The sequence below is a fragment of the Bombina bombina genome, chromosome 4 (genome assembly GCF_027579735.1).
Source record: "Bombina bombina isolate aBomBom1 chromosome 4, aBomBom1.pri, whole genome shotgun sequence".
In the NCBI taxonomy this organism is placed as follows: Eukaryota; Metazoa; Chordata; class Amphibia; order Anura; family Bombinatoridae; genus Bombina; species Bombina bombina.
The window spans coordinates 112,003,143-112,023,515 of record NC_069502.1 but is presented as its reverse complement, the minus strand read 5'-3'; the positions used below and the strand labels follow the sequence as shown (position 1 = coordinate 112,023,515).

The 20,373-nt window shown below is 38.2% G+C and overlaps 1 protein-coding gene across 2 annotated transcripts in view; it reads left to right on the top strand.

Annotated features, from left to right (window-relative positions):
• SUPT3H (SPT3 homolog, SAGA and STAGA complex component) overlaps positions 1-20,373 on the top strand; it is a 1,388,329-nt gene that overhangs the window by 599,893 nt on the left and 768,063 nt on the right. For both annotated transcript variants that reach the window (XM_053709596.1, XM_053709597.1), the window contains exon 3: positions 15,271-15,355. In XM_053709596.1, the coding sequence (XP_053565571.1) occupies positions 15,271-15,355 (85 nt within the window). The remainder of the gene's footprint in view (positions 1-15,270; positions 15,356-20,373) is intronic.

Here is a 20,373-nt window from a genome sequence, read left to right as displayed (position 1 = left end):
AAAATTGTTTGGGATGGAAAGACAAACCCACAAATAACTTCAGGTGAAATACAGGACATGTGGTGTGGCTGTTTCAAGATGCACAATAAGGAGGCACTTGAAGAAAGATGGGCTGCATGGTCGAGTTTCCAGAAGAAAGCCATTACTACGCAAATGCCACAAAGTATCCCGCTTACAATACGCCAAACAGCACAGAGACAAGCCTCAAACCTTCTGGCACAAAGTCATTTGGAGTGATGAGACCAAAATTGAGCTTTTTGGCTACAACCATAAACGCTACATTTGGAGAGGAGTCAACAAGACCTATGATGAAAGGTGCACCATTCCTACTGTGAAACACGGAGGTGGATCGCTGATGTTTTGGGGATGTGTGAGCTACAAAGGCACAGGAAATTTGGTCAGAATTGATGGCAAGATGAATGCAGTATGTTATCAAACAGAACACCTCATTTTCCACTTCTTGATTAGTTTGAACACTGCTGATTTGTATTCTCAATTCCTTGGATATCTTTTTATATCCCTTTCTTGTTTTATACAGTTCAACTACCTTTTTTCCCACAGATCCTTTGATAATTATTTTGCTTTCCCCATGACTCAGAATACAGACAAGTCAGTGCAGCACTGGATGAAAGATGCAAGGGTCTGTCAGGAGTCCAGAAACTCATTGACCTTTTATAAACACACACTAATTACAAGCAAATAGATCACAGGTTACCTTTAATAGCCATTCAAACCCCTTTGTGTCAACTTGTGTGCATATTATCAGGCCAAAATCACCAGGGTATGTAAACTTTTGATCAGGGTCATTTGGGTAGTTTCTGTTGTCATTATGATTTAAAAAGAGTAAACACAGTTGATTGATAATAAATGGCTTCAGCCAAACACTAACCATGAGTGAAAGAAAAGTTTTTGTGTTATCATTCATATTCTCAGAAAAATGGCCAAGAAATCATAAATTCTGCCAGGGTATGTAAACTTATGAGCACAACTGTATATATATATATATATACAGGTAACCCTCAGTTTACGCTGGGGTTAGGTTCCAGAAGGAATGGTTGTAAATCGAAACCGTTGTAAATTGAAACCTAGTTTATAATGTAAGTCAATGGGAAGTGAGGGAGATAGGTTCCAAGCCCCTCTCAAAATTGTCGTAAGTAACACCTAATACATTATTTTTAAAGCTTTGAATTGAAGACTTTAAATGCTAGACAGCATTATAAACCTAATAAAATAATCACACAACACAAAATATATAATTAAACTAAGTTCAATTAACAAAAACATTGGCTAAAAAGCATTATAAACCTAATAAAATAATCACACAACACAGACTTCACTTGAATTTTTCTGCAAACAGTTCTTTCTATGCATTCCAATCTGGACTGAGTTATAGACAGGAAGATCTTATTCCCTTGAAATCTGCTCGATAGCTCAGGTCTGGTTAAACTGATTAATTTCAACTTGCTTGGCTTTGCTGCAACACAAGAAGACAGCTCTACCTACTGGCTATTTTAATAAATGCACTGCTTCTCAATGCTTTTCAACAGCAGTCACATGACTGGAAAAAAGGTTGTTATTCTGAAACGGTGTAAATTGAACCGTTGTAAAACGAGGGCCACCTATATATATATATATATATATATATATATATATATATATATATATATATATACATATATATATATATATATATATATATATATATATATATATAAATGAATGATGGAAAGCACTCTCTGGTCTTTTAGTGAAGAATATTTAATAATTCAAGCGTGACGTTTCGGGGACACACTCCCCTTCCTCAGACAAAGGAAGGGGAGTGTGTCCCCGAAACGTCACGCTTGAATTATTAAATATTCTTCACTAAAAGACCAGAGAGTGCTTTCCATCATTCATTTATATATCCATATCTGCTAGCACCCTGGCACTTAATATTTTGGAAGTGAGAGTGCTCTCATTGAAACAGTATATATATATATATATATATATATATATACACGCACACAACTATATATGAATATGTATTTACAATAAAAAATTACATTACCCTGTAAGTGAAGAACATTGGAATGTTAAATGTATGTATGCACATATATTATATATATATATATATATATATATATATATATACACACACACACATTTATATATACATACACACACATATCTAGGCATGTATATGTATGCATATATATCCTTTAGCCCTTTGCAGCTTTTTTTGTCAAACACCTTATACCATATATCTTTGATCACTTATTAATTTTTTTTTATTTTTTTTTTAGCAGATAGTGTTTAAATAAATGTAATTGTACTTTTAAGTGTATTTATGTTGTGTTTTTTTTTCTTTTTCAAAATTGTTTTATTGAACATTTTTGCATAAGTAAACAAACAATCATCGAACTTAAATGTATACAAGGGGTCAATCAGTAAAACAGAGTAAACAAATACAGATGTATACAAAGTATCACATTATTTAAAATATTTGCATAGATACTTTTCGTTGTATTCAAACACTTATCAAACACTGATGGTATGTCACATTATCAACAAGATTCTGTAATGTATCCAATAGGAGAATGCCTATTATGAACCTTGGTATTATTAAACATAATTACATATAATATTCTCAATTTGTATTATATTCTCAATTTATATAGTAGCCAATCCATTTAAAGTCTATTCGCGGATCATAGGGAAAGAGGTGTGGAAAGGCTAGGGAGAAAGATAAGGAAGAAAAGGAGTCAAAGAGGTTGGGAAGAAAGATGAGAAGGGAGAGAAAGAGGAAGAAAAAAATATATAATGAGGACCCTCCCTTCTATTCACTAGAGACTGCAGTGGGGAGTCTCATTATTTATGGAGCCAGGCATCCCATATTAGCCAGTAGGTGTCCATTTGGTCAATCGAATTAAAAAAGTGTCTCTCCATGCTATCCATCTAACCTACTACCAAAATGATTTCTGAGAGGCATGGGGGTTCAAGGGCTTTCCAAGCCCGTGCAATGCACAGCTTAGTCGCCGTGAATATGTACGTATATCAGCAATCTCCTTGACATCAGCGGCGTTTCAGTTATATGATTTATGTTGTGTTTAATGCAACTTTTTTCTTCCTCTACCCTTTACACGAGCTTGCAAATCACACTAACCCAATGAGTGTAAATTGCGATTGCGCTTGATCGATTGTGTTTACTTCCAACTTGTATTACACGCACTATTTCTGATGCAGGTATCATCTGAAAATAGCCAATATCGCCTGCGTTCAGACGATAGCGCTTCAATCTTAACCTAGCCCTAAATAAATTAGTCTTCTTTAGTAATTCTCTTTTTCTGACTGATTGACTTTACATGTATGAAGATAATCACAATATTTCAGATAATGCAGTTTAGATGTGGTTTATCACGTGTTTGTGCACGTCAGTTGTATCGTTCGTATTAAAGTTGAAAGTAAACGTGATCACTTGTGCGCAATTGAGCATGGATATTGTGTCCTCAGAGCTTTAAGTAACTGTTTCACGAAACACATCAAAAATACATTACAAAATACAGTTACACTCATAAATAACACTATCTCAAAAAATTATTTTAAAAAATATTGCGCAAAAAAGTTATAAGGGCTCAAAGATATAAAGTCTCGGGTTTTAGAAAAAAAAAAAGGCAGGCAAAGGACTTAAATGTGTGTGTAGGTATTTACAGACTTATATACACTTATAAACACGTAAATACATATGTACACACATATAAACATATATATATAAGTTGATTGGAGCTAAGGTTGCCACCCGCCCCGGTATCACCGGGACAGTCCCGGTCTGACACTGTATGTCCTGTGTCCTAAAACTTCCCTCAAATGCCCCAGGCTAAAAGCTCCCCTGGCTCAGCAAGCAGCAGTGAGCACACATTAAAAAAAACTAAGCTGGCCAAGTGAGCTCTTAGCCCGGGGTTACTAAAACACGGGGTGGAGTCTCGAGGAGAGATGGAGGAATGTGTGGGAGGGGGGAAGAGGGTCGAGGAGGGAATTTGTCACCAGTTTGGACACAACACCTGCATTCAACCGAAAACACGTTTGTGTTACTGTTCCAAGATGACATTCTCCCGTGTGACCATTATGGATGGTTTCCCTGAGGAAAGTGGTGAGCAACAGCAACTGGCAGTGCGTGGGCAACAAAGAGAGCTTCAAGTGCCCCCCTGTACCAAGTAAGAGCTGATACATCAGCCACATATGTACCATACTGTAAATGAGGCATTCAGGGCTCAGGTATACTGTTTCTTAGTATGGAAATAAAAACCTTGACACGATGCTTCAATGGGAAATGTAAAATATTTGAAATTATTTTACACACACACCTCTTACTATCTATAATTAATATATATATATATATATATATATATATTTTATATATAATATAACTAACATATATATGTATATATATATATATATAATATAAAACACATATATTTATACATAAAAATTTGATTTCATATTGAATTTGAGGCCGTGAGAAGCCACACCCAAGCCACGCCATGAGATACACCCTCTCCACCGCCTTTTAAAGTGTCCAGGAATCTTCTGGGCAAAAGGTGGCAACCCTAACTGGAGCCCTTTGCAGTTAAAGGGACATGAAACCCCACATTTTTTTCATGATTTGGATAAAACATAACATTTTAAACTTTCCAATTTACCATTTCCAAATTTGCTTAATTCTCTTGTTCTCCTTTACTGTAGGAACAGCATTGCACTACTGGCTGAAAGATGAACACATTTAATTAGCCAATCACAAAAGACAAAAGTGTGCAGGCACCAATTAGCAACAGCTCCCACTAGTGTAGGATATGTGCATATTCTTTTTCAACCAAGTGAAGAAAGCACATTTGAAAATTGAAGTGAATTTAAAAGTGTCTTTATGCAATATTCATTTTAAATAAAGTGTTATACTGTGTAGTTACCTTAAATATTTCATATTCAAATGTTCTGCACATAGGGGAATATGTTCTATGTATTTATAAAAAGATATTCCTACATATGTGTGTGTGTATATATATATATATATAAATGTCTAACCGTGGGCGGGCACTCACAGGACTTGTATTTAAGTACAAAACAGTGCCATTTTATTTCCAAATAAGTTTCACATTAATTTCAAATGTCGACATTTTGACCCATGTGCGGGCCTTCTTCAAAACAATTTATGATCTAAAATATACTATTGGAATCTAAGTGAACAATACAACATGCAGAATATTAAACACATATTAAAAGATAAATACAACAGTGACAACCCTTCACCATAAAATAAATACACAGCTCGTATCTGAGCTCAATTTACTAAAAACCAAGGAAGAAAGGGTTAACTCTCACATAAACTATAGAATATATTAACAACTACCAATAAAGCCCCTCATATGCGGAGCACAACTCCCACTGTGTTGGCTATATAGAAAAGTGAACTCCCGCTCACGCTATATAAGTACCATTTCAGCCAATATGATCAGCTTAACCGGACATAGAATTCATCTCTCTATATAGCCGCATATGAGGGGCTTTATTGGTAGTTGTTAATATATGCTATCGTTTATGTGAGAGTTAACCCTTTCTTCCTTGGTTTTTAGTAAATTGAGCTCAGATACGAGCTGTGTATTTCTTTTATGGTGAAGGGTTGTCACTGTTGTATTTATCTTTTAATATGTGTTTAATATTCTGCATGTTGTATTGTTCACTTAGATTCCAATAGTATATTTTGTATTTTTTAGATCATAAATTGTTTTGAAGAAGGCCCGCACATGGGTCGAAACGTCGATATTTGAAATTAATGTGAAACTTATTTGGAAATAAAATTGCACTGTTTTGTACTTCAATACAAGTCCTGTGAGTGCCCTCCCACGGTTAGACATTTCTACACCTGGACCGTGATTACACCTGTGTGGAAGGAGTGCTGGGCTACCGGCTATGTATTCTCTCTCTCTCTCTCTCTCTCTCTCTCTCTCTATATATATATATATATATATATATATATATATATATATATATATATATATATCTATATACCATTGGTTAATATGTAGAAATATGTATTTATGAATAAATAGAATATATTCAGCTATGTGAAGAACACTGGAATGTGAAATATTCATTTTGGGTTAGCACACGTGAGAATATATGATCAGGTTTACGTGCAAGTGGGGTGTTAGTTCCCCCCCCCCCCATTTTGTGATATTGTAAGTTTGGCTTTTTGTACACATTGGGTTAGCACACAAATGAAAACTTTTTACTTTCAATTTATAATACGATCGTTACCTGACTCGCGCAAAAAGCTTACTTCTAGCGGAATTATCGAGCGACAAGACGCGTTAAATACTGCTCAACTTGTAATCTGGCCCACAATTTTTTTACTTTACGGGACAGTATACTTCAGAATTTTAATTATTTAAATAGCTAGATAATCCCTTTATTAACCATTCCCCAGTTTTGCATAACCAACACTGTTATGTTAATACATGTTTTACCTCTGTGATTATCTTGTATCGAAGCCTCTGCAGACTGCTCCCTTATTTCAGTTCTTTTGACAGACTTGCATTTTAGCCAATGATTGCTGACTCGTAAATAACTTCACGTGAGTGAGCACAATGTTATCTTTATGGAACACATGAACTAGCTCTGTCTAGCTGTGAAAAACTGTCAAAATGCATGGAGATAAGAGGCAGCCTCTAAGGGCTTAGGAATTAGCATATGAGCCTACCTAGGTTTAGCTTTCAACAAAGAATTCCAAGAGAACAAAGCAAATTTGATGATAAAAGTAAATTAGAAAGTTGTTTAAAATGACATTCCCTATGTGAATCATGAATGTTTAATTTTGACTAGACTGTCCCTTTAATCACATTTTATGCTTTTTTTCTTTTACATATAATCAATTAATCATAGTCAAATAACCATCTCCCTCTAATTATTTTATTCATCATATATTTATTTTTTAAAGCATAAATAACTTGGTTTAATTTATTATATAGTGGATTCCTAAGAGAATAATCCTATTTTCCAATGTACAGTTGAATATTTTTCAGTTGCAATTGTACATCATGTTTCAGTGTTCTCCACAGAACATTTTGCCAATCAGGTGTCATTATAAAGTTGCTGCATGGGAGTAGTGTATTACTTGCAGTATCATAACATTTTATTTATTTATTATTTTTAAATAAAGGTTACTTAAAGGGACAGTAAAGTCATAAGTAGACGTTCATGATTTAGATAGAGCATACAATTTTAAACAGCTTTCCAATTTACTTCTATTATTTAATTTGCTTCCTTCTCTTGTTATCCTTTGCTAAAAGGTTTATCTAGGAAAGCTCAGGAGCAGCATAGAACCTAGGTTCTAGCTGCTGATTGGTGGCTGCATATATATACCGATTGTCATTGGCTCCCACATATGTTCATTTAGAAACCAGTAGTGCATTGCTGTTCCTTCAACAAATGATAACAAAGGAACAAAGCACATTTGATAATTGAAATAAATTAGAAAGTTGTTTAAAATTGTGTGTTCTACCTAAATCATGAAATAAACATTTTTGGTTTCATGGCCCTTTAAGGTAACCATAAGGTAATTGCATATTGCAAGATACATTGATTTAATGATAATTTGTGCGACAAACATTAAAACATTTTTATATCAGCTAAAAAAATTTTAATATTGGCTGTGGTCAATAAAATCACCTGGGTTGTGCCTGCATTAAATAGGTCCTGCGGAACACATTGCATGTTGTTCAATTATTAGATACTCATTCTGTGTTTTAATCATATTTGTAACTCTTGGGGTATAACATTTTCATTTTCTGAATATAAACAATGGTAACAAATTTTATATTTTCCCATTGTGAACTTTTTTGATGACTAAATATCTGAAATCTAACATAGCAAGTAATTGTTCCATTGTACATTGAAACCAAATGCTATATATATTTTGTTTGACCTTTATCCATGTTGTATATTAATTATTGCTAAATTAGTAGCTTTCAATAATGTGACATATGAGAACTGCAAATGCGCAAGGAAACACAATTCTGTGATCATGAAGCAGAAATGAGTAAGGCCGTGCTTTGAAAGAGCCTGAAAATGTTAATATAGAGAAAAAAGGAAGCGTCTGTGGCTGGTTTGCGTGGTTTTTCACTTCTTTCTGCAGAAACCACGATGCTGATGTCTAGTGTAGCTTTCTGTGTGTGGGAAAGAGTTGGCAGGGGGAGTGTGGGAAAGTCAAGTGTGAAAATAAATTGATATAAATGGTCTACACATGAAGTGTTAAAATCATGTGACATTGATACGTCTTTATGTTTTAAATTATATGTCTCACTTGTATAACTGGTGTCAGTTTTGTTTGCTGCAACATTTTTGGTTATGATTTGCTCTCAAATACGGTTTATCTAGTTAAAGGGACAGTCTAGTCCAAAATAAATTTTCATGATTCAGATAGGGCATGTATTTTTAAACATTTTTCCAATTTACCTTTATCACCAATTTTCTTAGTTGAAAGCTAAACCTAGGAAGTTCATATGCTAATTTCTAAGCCGTTGAAGGCCACCTCTTCTCTGAAGACATTTTGACAGTTTTTCGCCACTAGAGGGTGTTAGTTCATGTGTGTCATATAGATAACACTGTGCTCACGAGCGTTGAGTTCCTAGGAGCCAGCACTGATTGGCTAAAATTCATGTCTGTCAAAAGAACTAAAATAAGGGGACAGTTTGCAGAGGCTTAGATACAAGATAATCACAGAGGTAAAAAGTGTATTTATATAACTGTGTTGGTTAGTCAAAACTAGTGAATGTCTAATAAAGGGATTGTCTATCTTTTAAAACAATAAAAATTATGGTGTAGACTGTCCCTTTAATTGACAAAAGAACACCCTGCCATGTTAAATACATGTTAAAGGGGCAAAAAAATCAAATTTTCTTTCATGTGGTCAATAATCTTAATAAAGTTTTAAGTAAGTAAAATAAAACTTTTAAAATTAATATGGCCCCTCTTTAAAAAAAATTCATGATGTTTAACACAAGGGTGTGTTTGCGGTAACTAATACAAAAATATTATCATTGTTAGTAGTAGTCATGGAACAATCTTGTTTATTAGTGTGTGAACTTGTTTTCACTCTTTTCCGTGGCCAGTTCATTTGGTGGGAATTGGCACAAAAGAGTAACGCCTTTGCAGATATTTATTTACACATCTAGCGGACATCTTTGCCCATACATTAGAATATGCTTGTGTGCCGTGTGCTCACCTGGTTTTTGCTCCTGACCACTTCCTGATTCCTGTTCCAGACTGATCTACTGGTGCTGACTTGTCTTTTGGTTCTGATTTGGTACTTTGTGGCTGTTTTTCTTGTTTGTTTTTTTAAACCTCTGCTGGCCTCAGATGACTCTTCAGGAACATCCCTGTGCTGCTATTCTGCCTGACTTTAAGTGACTGCTGATTGTATGACTTTGCCTTTGTCGTTAATGGTGGTCATATCCTGGGACTAATCTAGTGCGCTAAGGCAGTGTCACACTACAACCTCTGGGTGGCGCTAACCTGCACAGACAATTGCTTTGCATGCACAAAATCTGTAAACCCTGAAAAAGCTTTGCTAACAGCCAAAGACATTAACACTGTTGAAGTTGAGAAGTCTTATAAACTTGCAATTCTATGCAAGTATTCCCCCCCCACCCCCCCAGATAGACTGAATATAATAAAAATTATATTTGAAGACAGCATAGTGCAGAGCCACTGGAAAACCACCCTATAACTGTGTTTTTCTAATGGACTGATATGGCCTGGAATTTAAAAAAAACACATAAAAATCCAAGGGAAATATTTTATGTGGCTCTTTTAATTGATTGGGGTAGACCCCTAAATTGTTTGCTTTTTTTGTCTTCTATAAGTTTTTTTGTTAACAACCGTCTGCGTTGATACAGTTTGCATGAGCCCCCGACAGAGGTGTAAAGTATTACTGATAAACAACCGCCCTTTTCCTATATGTAAATGAAACACAAATACAGTATATGAATTTGCAAGTAAAATAAAGTTATATATTTAATACAATAATCTTTAAGTCTTTTGCATGTAAAGTATTGCAGTAATACAGATAATTCTCGTACAGGTATTCACAAAGAATATACGTCAGGAAACCCAGAGGGAAGTGGAAATACCAAACGATATGACTTGATCAGCCAATTGGTCTCTCCTGATTGTGAGGGATTCCCACGTCCTCAATGGTGCCCATGTGCAAGTTTAGCGATGTGTCTGCGGTTCTTTGTAGTATCAGATATCATAAGGCTATGTGTACTTCTGCTTTTTAGTTCTTACATCTTATTATTATATAGCAGATCAAAAATCCAAAACAATAGCATATATGGAACTACAGTCCACCCACGAATCTATTTCAAGTCTTTCTCTTTTTTTTTTTTTTGCATTGTTTCTAGGCTTTGTAGATATTTTTCTGTGGTGTAGAATCAGAGTAAATAGCTTGAGTTAGTAGCATCAGTCTCGAACGGGTAGCGGCAATGGCCTTTTTTACGTAGAAATTTATTGTAAAGGTGATATGATTATAAAGGCGTACTTTGCCATTTGTGCAAAAGCATATCTTGATTATTACTGTACACTATGGTACAGACATCTTCCATCTTTTAGCTGCACACAGTAGATCTTTTTGGCTGTTATAATTTACATTAGTTGACATGTCCTATAGCTCATTGTACTTGCTGTGTGTTGTAGTTACACCCACAGCTGCTCACTGTATATCACACGGCATGCTGTGAGTTGTAGGTATATACATCACATAGCTGCTGACTGTATATCACACGGCATGCTGTGAGTTGCTGGTATATACATCAAATAGCTGCTCACTGATCACACAGCATGCGGTGAGTTGTAGGTATATACATCCCACAGCTGCTCACTGTATATCACACAACATGCTGTGAGTTGTAGGTATATACATCACAAAGCTGCTCACTATATATCACACATGCTGTGAGTTGTAGGTATATACATCACAAAGCTGCTCACTATATATCACACAACATTCTGTGAGTTGTAGGTATATACATCACAAAGCTGCTCACTATATATCACACAACATTCTGTGAGTTGTAGGTATATACATTACATAGCTGCTCACTGTAGATCACACGGCTTGCTGTGAGTTGTAGGTATATACATCACATAGCTGCTCACTGTATATCACACGGCATGCGGTGAATTGTAGGTATATACATCACATAGCTGCTCACTGTAGATCACACGGCATGCTGTGAGTTGTAGGTATATACATCACATAGCTGCTCAGTGTAGATCACATAGTATGCTGTGAGTTGTAGGTACACATATCCTATAGCTGCTCAGTGTAGATCACATAGTATGCTGTGAGTTGTAGGTACACATATCCTATAGCTGCTCAGTGTAGATCACATAGTATGCTGTGAGTTGTAGGTACACACATCACATAGCGGCTCACTGTATATCACACGACATGCTGTGAGTTGTAGGTATATACATCACATAGCTGCTCACTGTATATCACACGGCATGCTGTGAGATGTAGGTATATACATCACATAGCTGCTGACTGTATATCACACGGCATGCTGTGAGTTGCTGGTATATACATCACATAGCTGCTCACTGATCACACAGCATGCGGTGAGTTGTAGTTATATACATCCCACAGCTGCTCACTGTATATCACACAACATGCTGTGAGTTGTAGGTATATACATCACAAAGCTGCTCACTATATATCACACAACATTCTGTGAGTTGTAGGTATATACATCACATAGCTGCTCACTATATATCACACAACATTCTGTGAGTTGTAGGTATATACATTACATAGCTGCTCACTGTAGATCACACGGCTTGCTGTGAGTTGTAGGTATATACATCACATAGCTGCTCACTGTATATCACACGGCATGCGGTGAATTGTAGGTATATACATCACATAGCTGCTCACTGTAGATCACACGGCATGCTGTGAGTTGTAGGTATATACATCACATAGCTGCTCACTGTATATCACACGGCATGCTGTGAGATGTAGGTATATACATCACATAGCTGTTCACTGTAGATCACACGGCATGCTGTGAGTTGTAGGTATATACACCACATAGCTGCTCACTGTATATCCCACGGCATGTGGTGAGTTGTAGGTATATACATCACATAGCTGCTCACTGTATATCACACGGCATGCTGTGAGTTGTAGGTATATACGTCACATAGCTGCTCACTGTATATCAGACAACATGCTGTGAGTTGTAGGTATATACATCACATAGCTGCTCACTGTATATCACACAACATGCTGTGAGTTGTAGGTATATACATCACATAGCTGCTCACTGTAGATCTCACGGAATGCTGTGAGTTGTAGGTATATGCATCACATAGCTGCTCACTGTATATCACACGGCATGCTGTGAGTTGTAGGTATATACGTCACATAGCTGCTCACTGTATATCAGACAACATGCTGTGAGTTGTAGGTATATACACCACATAGCTGCTCACTGTATATCCCACGGCATGTGGTTAGTTGTAGGTATATACATCACATAGCTGCTCACTGTAGATCACACGACATGCTGTGAGTTGTAGGTATATACATCACATAGCTGCTCACTGTATATCACACGGCATGCACACACATCCTATAGCTGCTCAGTGTAGATCTCATGGCATGCTGTGAGTTGTAGGTATATACATCACATAGCTGCTCACTGTAGATCACACGGCATGCTGTGAGATGTAGGTACACATATCCCATAGCTGCTGACTGTAGATCACATGGCATGCTGTGAGTTGTAGGTATATACATCAAATAGCTGCTCACTTTAGATCACATGGTATGCTGGGAGTTGTAGGTATATACAGCACATAGCTGCTCACTGTAGATCACACGACATGCTGTGAGTTGTAGGTACACATATCCTATAGCTGCTCAGTGTAGATCACATAGTATGCTGTGAGTTGTAGGTACACATATCCTATAGCTGCTCAGTGTAGATCACATAGTATGCTGTGAGTTGTAGGTACACATATCCTATAGCTGCTCAGTGTAGATCACATAGTATGCTGTGAGTTGTAGGTACACATATCCTATAGCTGCTCAGTGTAGATCACACGACATGCTGTGAGATGTAGGTACACATATCCTATAGCTGCTCAGTGTAGATCACACGGCATGCTGTGAGATGTAGGTACACATATCCTATAGCTGCTCAGTGTAGATCACACGACATGCTGTGAGTTGTAGGTACACATATCCTGTAGCTGCTCAGTGTAGATCACACAACATTCTGTGAGATTTAGGTACACATATCCTATAGCTGCTCAGTGTAGATCACATAGTATGCTGTGAGTTGTAGGTACACATATCCTACAGCTGCTCAGTGTAGATCACATAGTATGCTGTGAGTTGTAGGTACACATATCCTATAGCTGCTCAGTGTAGATCACACGGCATGCTGTGAGTTGTAGGTACACATATCCTGTAGCTGCTCAGTGTAGATCACATGACATGTTGTGAGATGTAGGTACACATATCCTATAGCTGCTCACTGTAGATCAAACAGCATGCTGTTAGTTGTAGGTGCACATATCCTATAGCTGCTCAGTGTAGATCACACGGCATGCTGTGAGTTGTAGGTACACATATCCTGTAGCTGCTCACTGTAGATCAAACAGCATGCTGTTAGTTGTAGGTACACATATCCTATAGCTGCTCAGTGTAGATCACACGGCATGCTGTATGTTGTAGGTACACATATCCCATAGCTGCTCAGTGTATATCACACAGCATGCTGTGAGTTGTAGGTACACATATCCTATAGCTGCTCAGTGTAGATCAGACGACATGCTGTGAGATGTAGGTACCCATATCCTATAGCTGCTCAGTGTAGATCACATAGTATGCTGTGAGTTGTAGGTACACATATCCTGTAGCTGCTCAGTGTAGGTCACACGGCATGTTGTGAGTTGTAGGTACACATATCCTATAGCTGTTCAGTGTAGATCACATAGTATGCTGTGAGTTGTAGGTACACATATTCTATAGCTGCTCAGTTTAGATTACATAGTATGCTGTGAGTTGTAGGTACACATATCCCATAGCTGCTCAGTGTAGATCACATAGTATGTTGTGAGTTGTAGGTACACATATCCTATAGCTGCTCAGTGTAGATCACACGGCATGCTGTGAGATGTAGGTACACATATCCTATAGCTGCTCAGTGTAGATCACACGGCATGCTGTTAGTTGTAGGTACACATATCCTATAGCTGCTCAGTGTAGATCACATAGCATGCTGTGAGTTGTAGGTACACATATCCTATAGCTGCTCAGTGTAGATCACACGGCATGCTGTGAGTTGTAGGTACACATATCCTACAGCTGCTCAGTGTAGATCACATAGCATGCTGTGAGTTGTAGGTACACATATCTATCCTATAGCTGCTCAGTGTAGATGATCACACGGCATGCTGTGAGTTGTAAGTACACATAACCTATAGCTGCTCAGTGTAGATCACACGGCATGCTGTGAGATGTAGGTACACATATCCTATAGCTGCTCAGTGTAGATCACACGGCATGCTGTTAGTTGTAGGTACACATATCCTATAGCTGCTCAGTGTAGATCACATAGCATACTGTGAGTTGTAGGTACACATATCCTATAGCTGCTCAGTGTAGAGCACACAGCATGCTGTGAGTTGTAGGTACACATATCCTATAGCTGCTCAGTGTAGATCACACGGCATGCTGTGAGTTGTAGGTACACATATCCTATAGCTGCTCAGTGTAGATCACACGGCATGCTGTTAGTTGTAGGTACACATATCCTATAGCTGCTATGATACCCATAATAAATCAGTTACTATACTGTGTTCCATAGATCAGAAGGCTGTTATCTTTTACCCTACATATAAATACTTATAATTTGCTTGTTGTTCGATTTATTTTAAACTAATCGGGGGGAAAAGGTAGCAGACAAAATAACTTGGTTGCATAGTGCAGTAGTTCTACCATACATTTAAATGAAGTCTCCATGTCTAGGGAGGCCTTTGGTATGTTGGTAAAGTCAAACATTGCTGCTGCTGCTAGTACCCATGATGCTTTGTAAGTGAAAAGCATCCCACATTGGTCTACAACTTTTTTAGTCTCCATCCTGACTTTTATCCTCATTAACTTCAGAATAAACCAAATTGCTTTTATTAAATAAATTCTAAAATGTTTTTTTATTTTTTTTGTAGGTTCTCTTTGGGTGATGCACGTCGTCCCTTGCAAGAAACTGCTGTTCTTGTTGAAGACATTGTTCACACCCAGCTGATTAATCTGGTAGATGCTATTTTCCTTTGTTTTTTGTTGCACGTTTGCTGTGATGATTGTTGGTTTTTAACTGGGAAAATCAAAAGTTGTTAGGGGATTGAAAAGGAGGAATATTAATTAAACAAGTAATCTAAAAGCCAATTGCAAATGTAGGCGTACTTTGTACATGTCTCCAAAGTGTTTAAATATTCAGCTTTAGTGATTTATTTTACATAGTTGCCAACATTTGAAAAAGAAAAAATTCCAGGGACGCTTTGCAGCAGAGCCACGCCCATGTATGGTTTGCAAAGTTCCGCCCACTCCAACCCACCCCAAAACAAGCACATAAATAATAGTATAATTTAGCCATAATTATTGCTTAAAGGGATAGGAAAGTTTAAATTAACATTTCATGATTTAGACAGTGCATGCAATTTTAAAATTAACTTCTACTTTGTTTTCTTGGGTACCTGAAAAGGATATGCATCTGTATAGTAGGACACCACAAAGCATACTAGTTTATATAAGTTATATTACCACAAAATGTTTTGACTGATAATAGTTGTATTGGGGTTGCTGAGAACAATATATGCAGATATGCTGATGACGTGATAAGACACTATTGGAAGTTTCATAAGTAGATGACATTTGATAAGGTAGTCATGTTTTTATCTTTGCAGCTGCAGTGATTGTGGGCAATAGGTTAATAGACTCAGAAATGCCCTAGTAAATCTATTTTCTCCAACATTGGTGTGTCCGGTCCACGGCGTCATCCTTACTTGTGGGATATTCTCTTCCCCAACAGGAAATGGCAAAGAGTCCCAGCAAAGCTGGTCACATGATCCCTCCTAGGCTCCGCCCACCCCAGTCATTCTCTTTGCCGTTGCACAGGCAACATCTCCACGGAGATGGTTAAGAGTTTTTTTGGTGTTTAAATGTAGTTTTTATTCTTCTATCAAGTGTTTGTTATTTTAAAATAGTGCTGGTATGTACTATTTACTCTGAAACAGAAAAAGGATGAAGATTTCTGTTTGTAAGAGGAAGATGATTTTAGCAGACAGTTACTAAAATCGATTGCTGTTTCCACACAGGACTGTTGAGATGAAGTAACTTCAGTTGGGGGAAACAGTTAGCAGACCTTTCTGCTTAAGGTATGACTAGCCATATTTCTAACAAGACCATGTAATGCTGGAAGGCTGTCATTTCCCCTCATGGGGACCGGTAAGCCATTTTCTTAGTCAAACATAAAAGAATAAAGGGCTTCAAAAAGGGCTTAAAAAACTGGTAGACATTTTTCTGGGCTAAAACGATTGCTTTACTAGGCATATTATGCAGATTCTAACTAATAATGGTTATTATAATCTTGGGGATTGTTTAGAAAAACGGCAGGCACTGTGTTGGACACCTTTTTCAGATGGGGGCCTTTTCTAGTTATAGACAGAGCCTCATTTTCGCGCCACTAATGCGCAGTTGTTTTTGGAGAGCAAGGCATGCAGATGCATGTGTGAGGAGCTAAGAATCACTGAAAAAGCTTATAGAAGGCATCATTTGGTATCGTATTCCCCTCTGGGCTTGGTTGGGTCTCAGCAAAGCATATAGCTGGGACTGTATAGGGGTTAAATGTAAAAACGGCTCCGGTTCCGTTATTTTAAGGGTTAAAGCTCTGAAATTTGGTGTGCAATACTTTTAATGCTTTAAGACAATGTGGTGAAATTTTGGTGAATTTTGAACAATTCCTTCATACTTTTTCACATATTCAGTAATAAAGTGTTTTCAGTTTGAAATTTAAAGTGACAGTAACGGTTTTATTTTAAAACGTTTTTTGTGCTTTGTTGACAAGTTTAAGCCTGTTTAACATGTCTGTACCATCAAATAAGCTATGTTCTATATGTATGAAAGCCAATGTGTCTCCCCATTTAAATTTATGTGATAATTGTGCCATAGTGTCCAAACAAAGTAAGGACAGTAATGCCACAGATAATGATATTGCCCAAGATGATTCCTCAAATGAGGGGAGTAAGCATGATACTACATCATCCCCTACTGTGTCTACACCAGTTATGCCCACACAGGAGGCCCCTAGTACATCTAGTGCGCCAATACTTATTACCATGCAACAATTAACGGCTGTAATGGATAACTCTATAGCAAATCTTTTATCCAAAATGCCTACTTATCAGAGAAAGCGCGATTGCTCTGTGTTAAACACTGAAGAGCAAGAGGACGCTGATGATAACTGTTCTGACATACCCTCACACCAATCTGAAGGGGCCATGAGGGAGGTTTTGTCTGAGGGAGAAATTTCAGATTCAGGAAAGATTTCTCATCAAGCTGAACCTGATGTTGTGACATTTAAATTTAAATTAGAACATCTCCGCGCACTGCTTAAGGAGGTATTATCTACTCTGGATGATTGTGACAATTTGGTCATTCCAGAGAAGTTATGTAAGATGGACAAGTTTCTAGAGGTTCCGGTGCCCCCCGACGCTTTTCCTATACCCAAGCGGGTGGCGGACATAGTAAATAAAGAGTGGGAAAGGCCCGGCATACCTTTTGTCCCCCCCCCTATATTTAAGAAATTATTTCCTATAGTCGACCCCAGAAAGGACTTATGGCAGACAGTCCCCAAGGTCGAGGGGGCGGTTTCTACTCTAAACAAACGCACTACTATTCCTATCGAAGATAGTTGTGCTTTCAAAGATCCTATGGATAAAAAATTAGAGGGTTTGCTTAAAAAGATTTTTGTTCAGCAAGGTTACCTTCTACAACCAATTTCGTGCATTGTTCCTGTCACTACGGCAGCGTGTTTCTGGTTCGAGAAACTAGAAAAGTCGCTCAATAAAGAATCTTCGTATGAGGAGGTTATGGACAGAGTTCAAGCACTTAAATTGGCTAACTCTTTTATTTTAGATGCCGCTTTGCAATTAGCTAGATTAGCGGCGAAAAATTCAGGGTTTGCTATTGTGGCGCGCAGAGCGCTTTGGCTAAAGTCTTGGTCAGCGGATGTGTCTTCCAAGACAAAATTGCTTAACATTCCTTTCAAGGGTAAAACATTATTTGGACCTGATTTGAAAGAGATTATTTCAGACATCACTGGGGGAAAGGGCCACGCCCTCCCACAGGATAGGTCTTTTAAGGCTAAAAATAAGCCTAATTTTCGTCCCTTTCGCAGAAACGGACCAGCCTCTAATTCCTCATCCTCTAAGCAAGAGGGTAATACTTCACAACCCAAACCAGCCTGGAAACCAATGCAAGGCTGGAACAAGGGTAAGCAGGCCAAGAAGCCTACCACTGCTACCAAAACAGCATGAAGGGATAGCCCCCGATCCGGGACCGGATCTGGTGGGGGGCAGACTTTCTCTCTTTGCTCAGGCTTGGGCAAGAGATGTTCAGGATCCTTGGGCGCTAGAAATAGTTTCTCAAGGTTATCTCCTGGAATTCAAGGAACTACCCCCAAGGGGAAGGTTCCACAGGTCTCAATTATCTTCAAACCAAATAAAAAGACAGGCATTCTTACATTGTGTAGAAGACCTGTTAAAGATGGGAGTGATTCATCCAGTTCCAATAAGAGAACAAGGGATGGGTTTTTATTCCAACCTGTTCATAGTTCCCAAAAAAGAGGGAACATTCAGAACAATTCTGGATCTCAAGATCCTAAACAAATTTCTCAGGGTACCATCGTTCAAAATGGAAACTATTCGAACGATCCTACCTACTATCCAGGAAAATCAATTTATGACTACCGTGGATTTAAAGGATGCGTACCTACATATTCCTATCCACAAGGAACATCATCAGTTCCTAAGGTTCGCTTTTCTGGACAAGCATTACCAGTTTGTGGCACTTCCATTCGGATTAGCCACTGCTCCAAGGATTTTCATAAAGGTACTAGGGTCCCTTCTAGCGGTTCTAAGACCAAGGGGCATTGCAGTAGTACCTTACTTGGACGACATCCTGATTCAAGCGTCGTCTCTGTCAAAAGCAAAGGCTCATACGGACATCGTCCTAGCCTTTCTCAGATCTCACGGATGGAAGGTGAACAAATAAAAAAGTTCTCTGTCCCCGTCAACAAGACTTCCCTTCTTGGGAACAATAATAGATTCCTTAGAAATGAGGATTTTTCTGACAGAGGTCAGAAAATCAAAACTTCTAAGCTCTTGTCAAGTTCTTCATTCTGTTCCTCGTCCTTCCATAGCGCAGTGCATGGAAGTAATAGGATTGATGGTTGCAACAATGGACATAGTTCCTTTTGCACAAATTCATCTAAGACCATTACAACTGTGCATGCTCAGACAGTGGAATGGGGATTATACAGACTTGTCTCCGACGATTCAAGTAGATCAAAAGACCAGAGATTCACTCCGTTGGTGGCTGACCCTGGACAATCTGTCACAGGGAATGAGCTTCCGCAGACCAGAGTGGGTCATTGTCACGACCGACGCCAGCCTGGTGGGCTGGGGCGCGGTCTGGGAACCCCTGAAAGCTCAGGGTCTATGGTCTCGGGAAGAATCTCTTCTCCCGATAAACATTCTGGAACTGAGAGCGATATTCAACGCTCTCAAAGCTTGGCCTCAACTAGCAAAGGCCAAATTCATAAGGTTTCAATCAGACAACATGACGACTGTTGCATATATCAATCATCAGGGGGAACAAGGAGTTCCCTGGCGATGGAAGAAGTGACCAAAATAATTCAATGGGCGGAGGATCACTCCTGCCACTTGTCTGCGATCCACATCCCAGGAGTGGAAAATTGGGAAGCGGATTTTCTGAGTCGTCAGACATTCCATCCGGGGGAGTGGGAACTCCATCCGGAAATCTTTGCCCAAATAACTCAATTATGGGGCATTCCAGACATGGATCTGATGGCGTCTCGTCAGAACTTCAAGGTTCCTTGCTACGGGTCCAGATCCAGAGATCCCAAGGCGACTCTAGTAGATGCACTAGTAGCACCTTGGACCTTCAACCTAGCTTATGTATTCCCACCGTTTCCTCTCATTCCCAGGCTGGTAGCCAGGATCAATCAGGAGAGGGCTTCGGTGATCTTGATA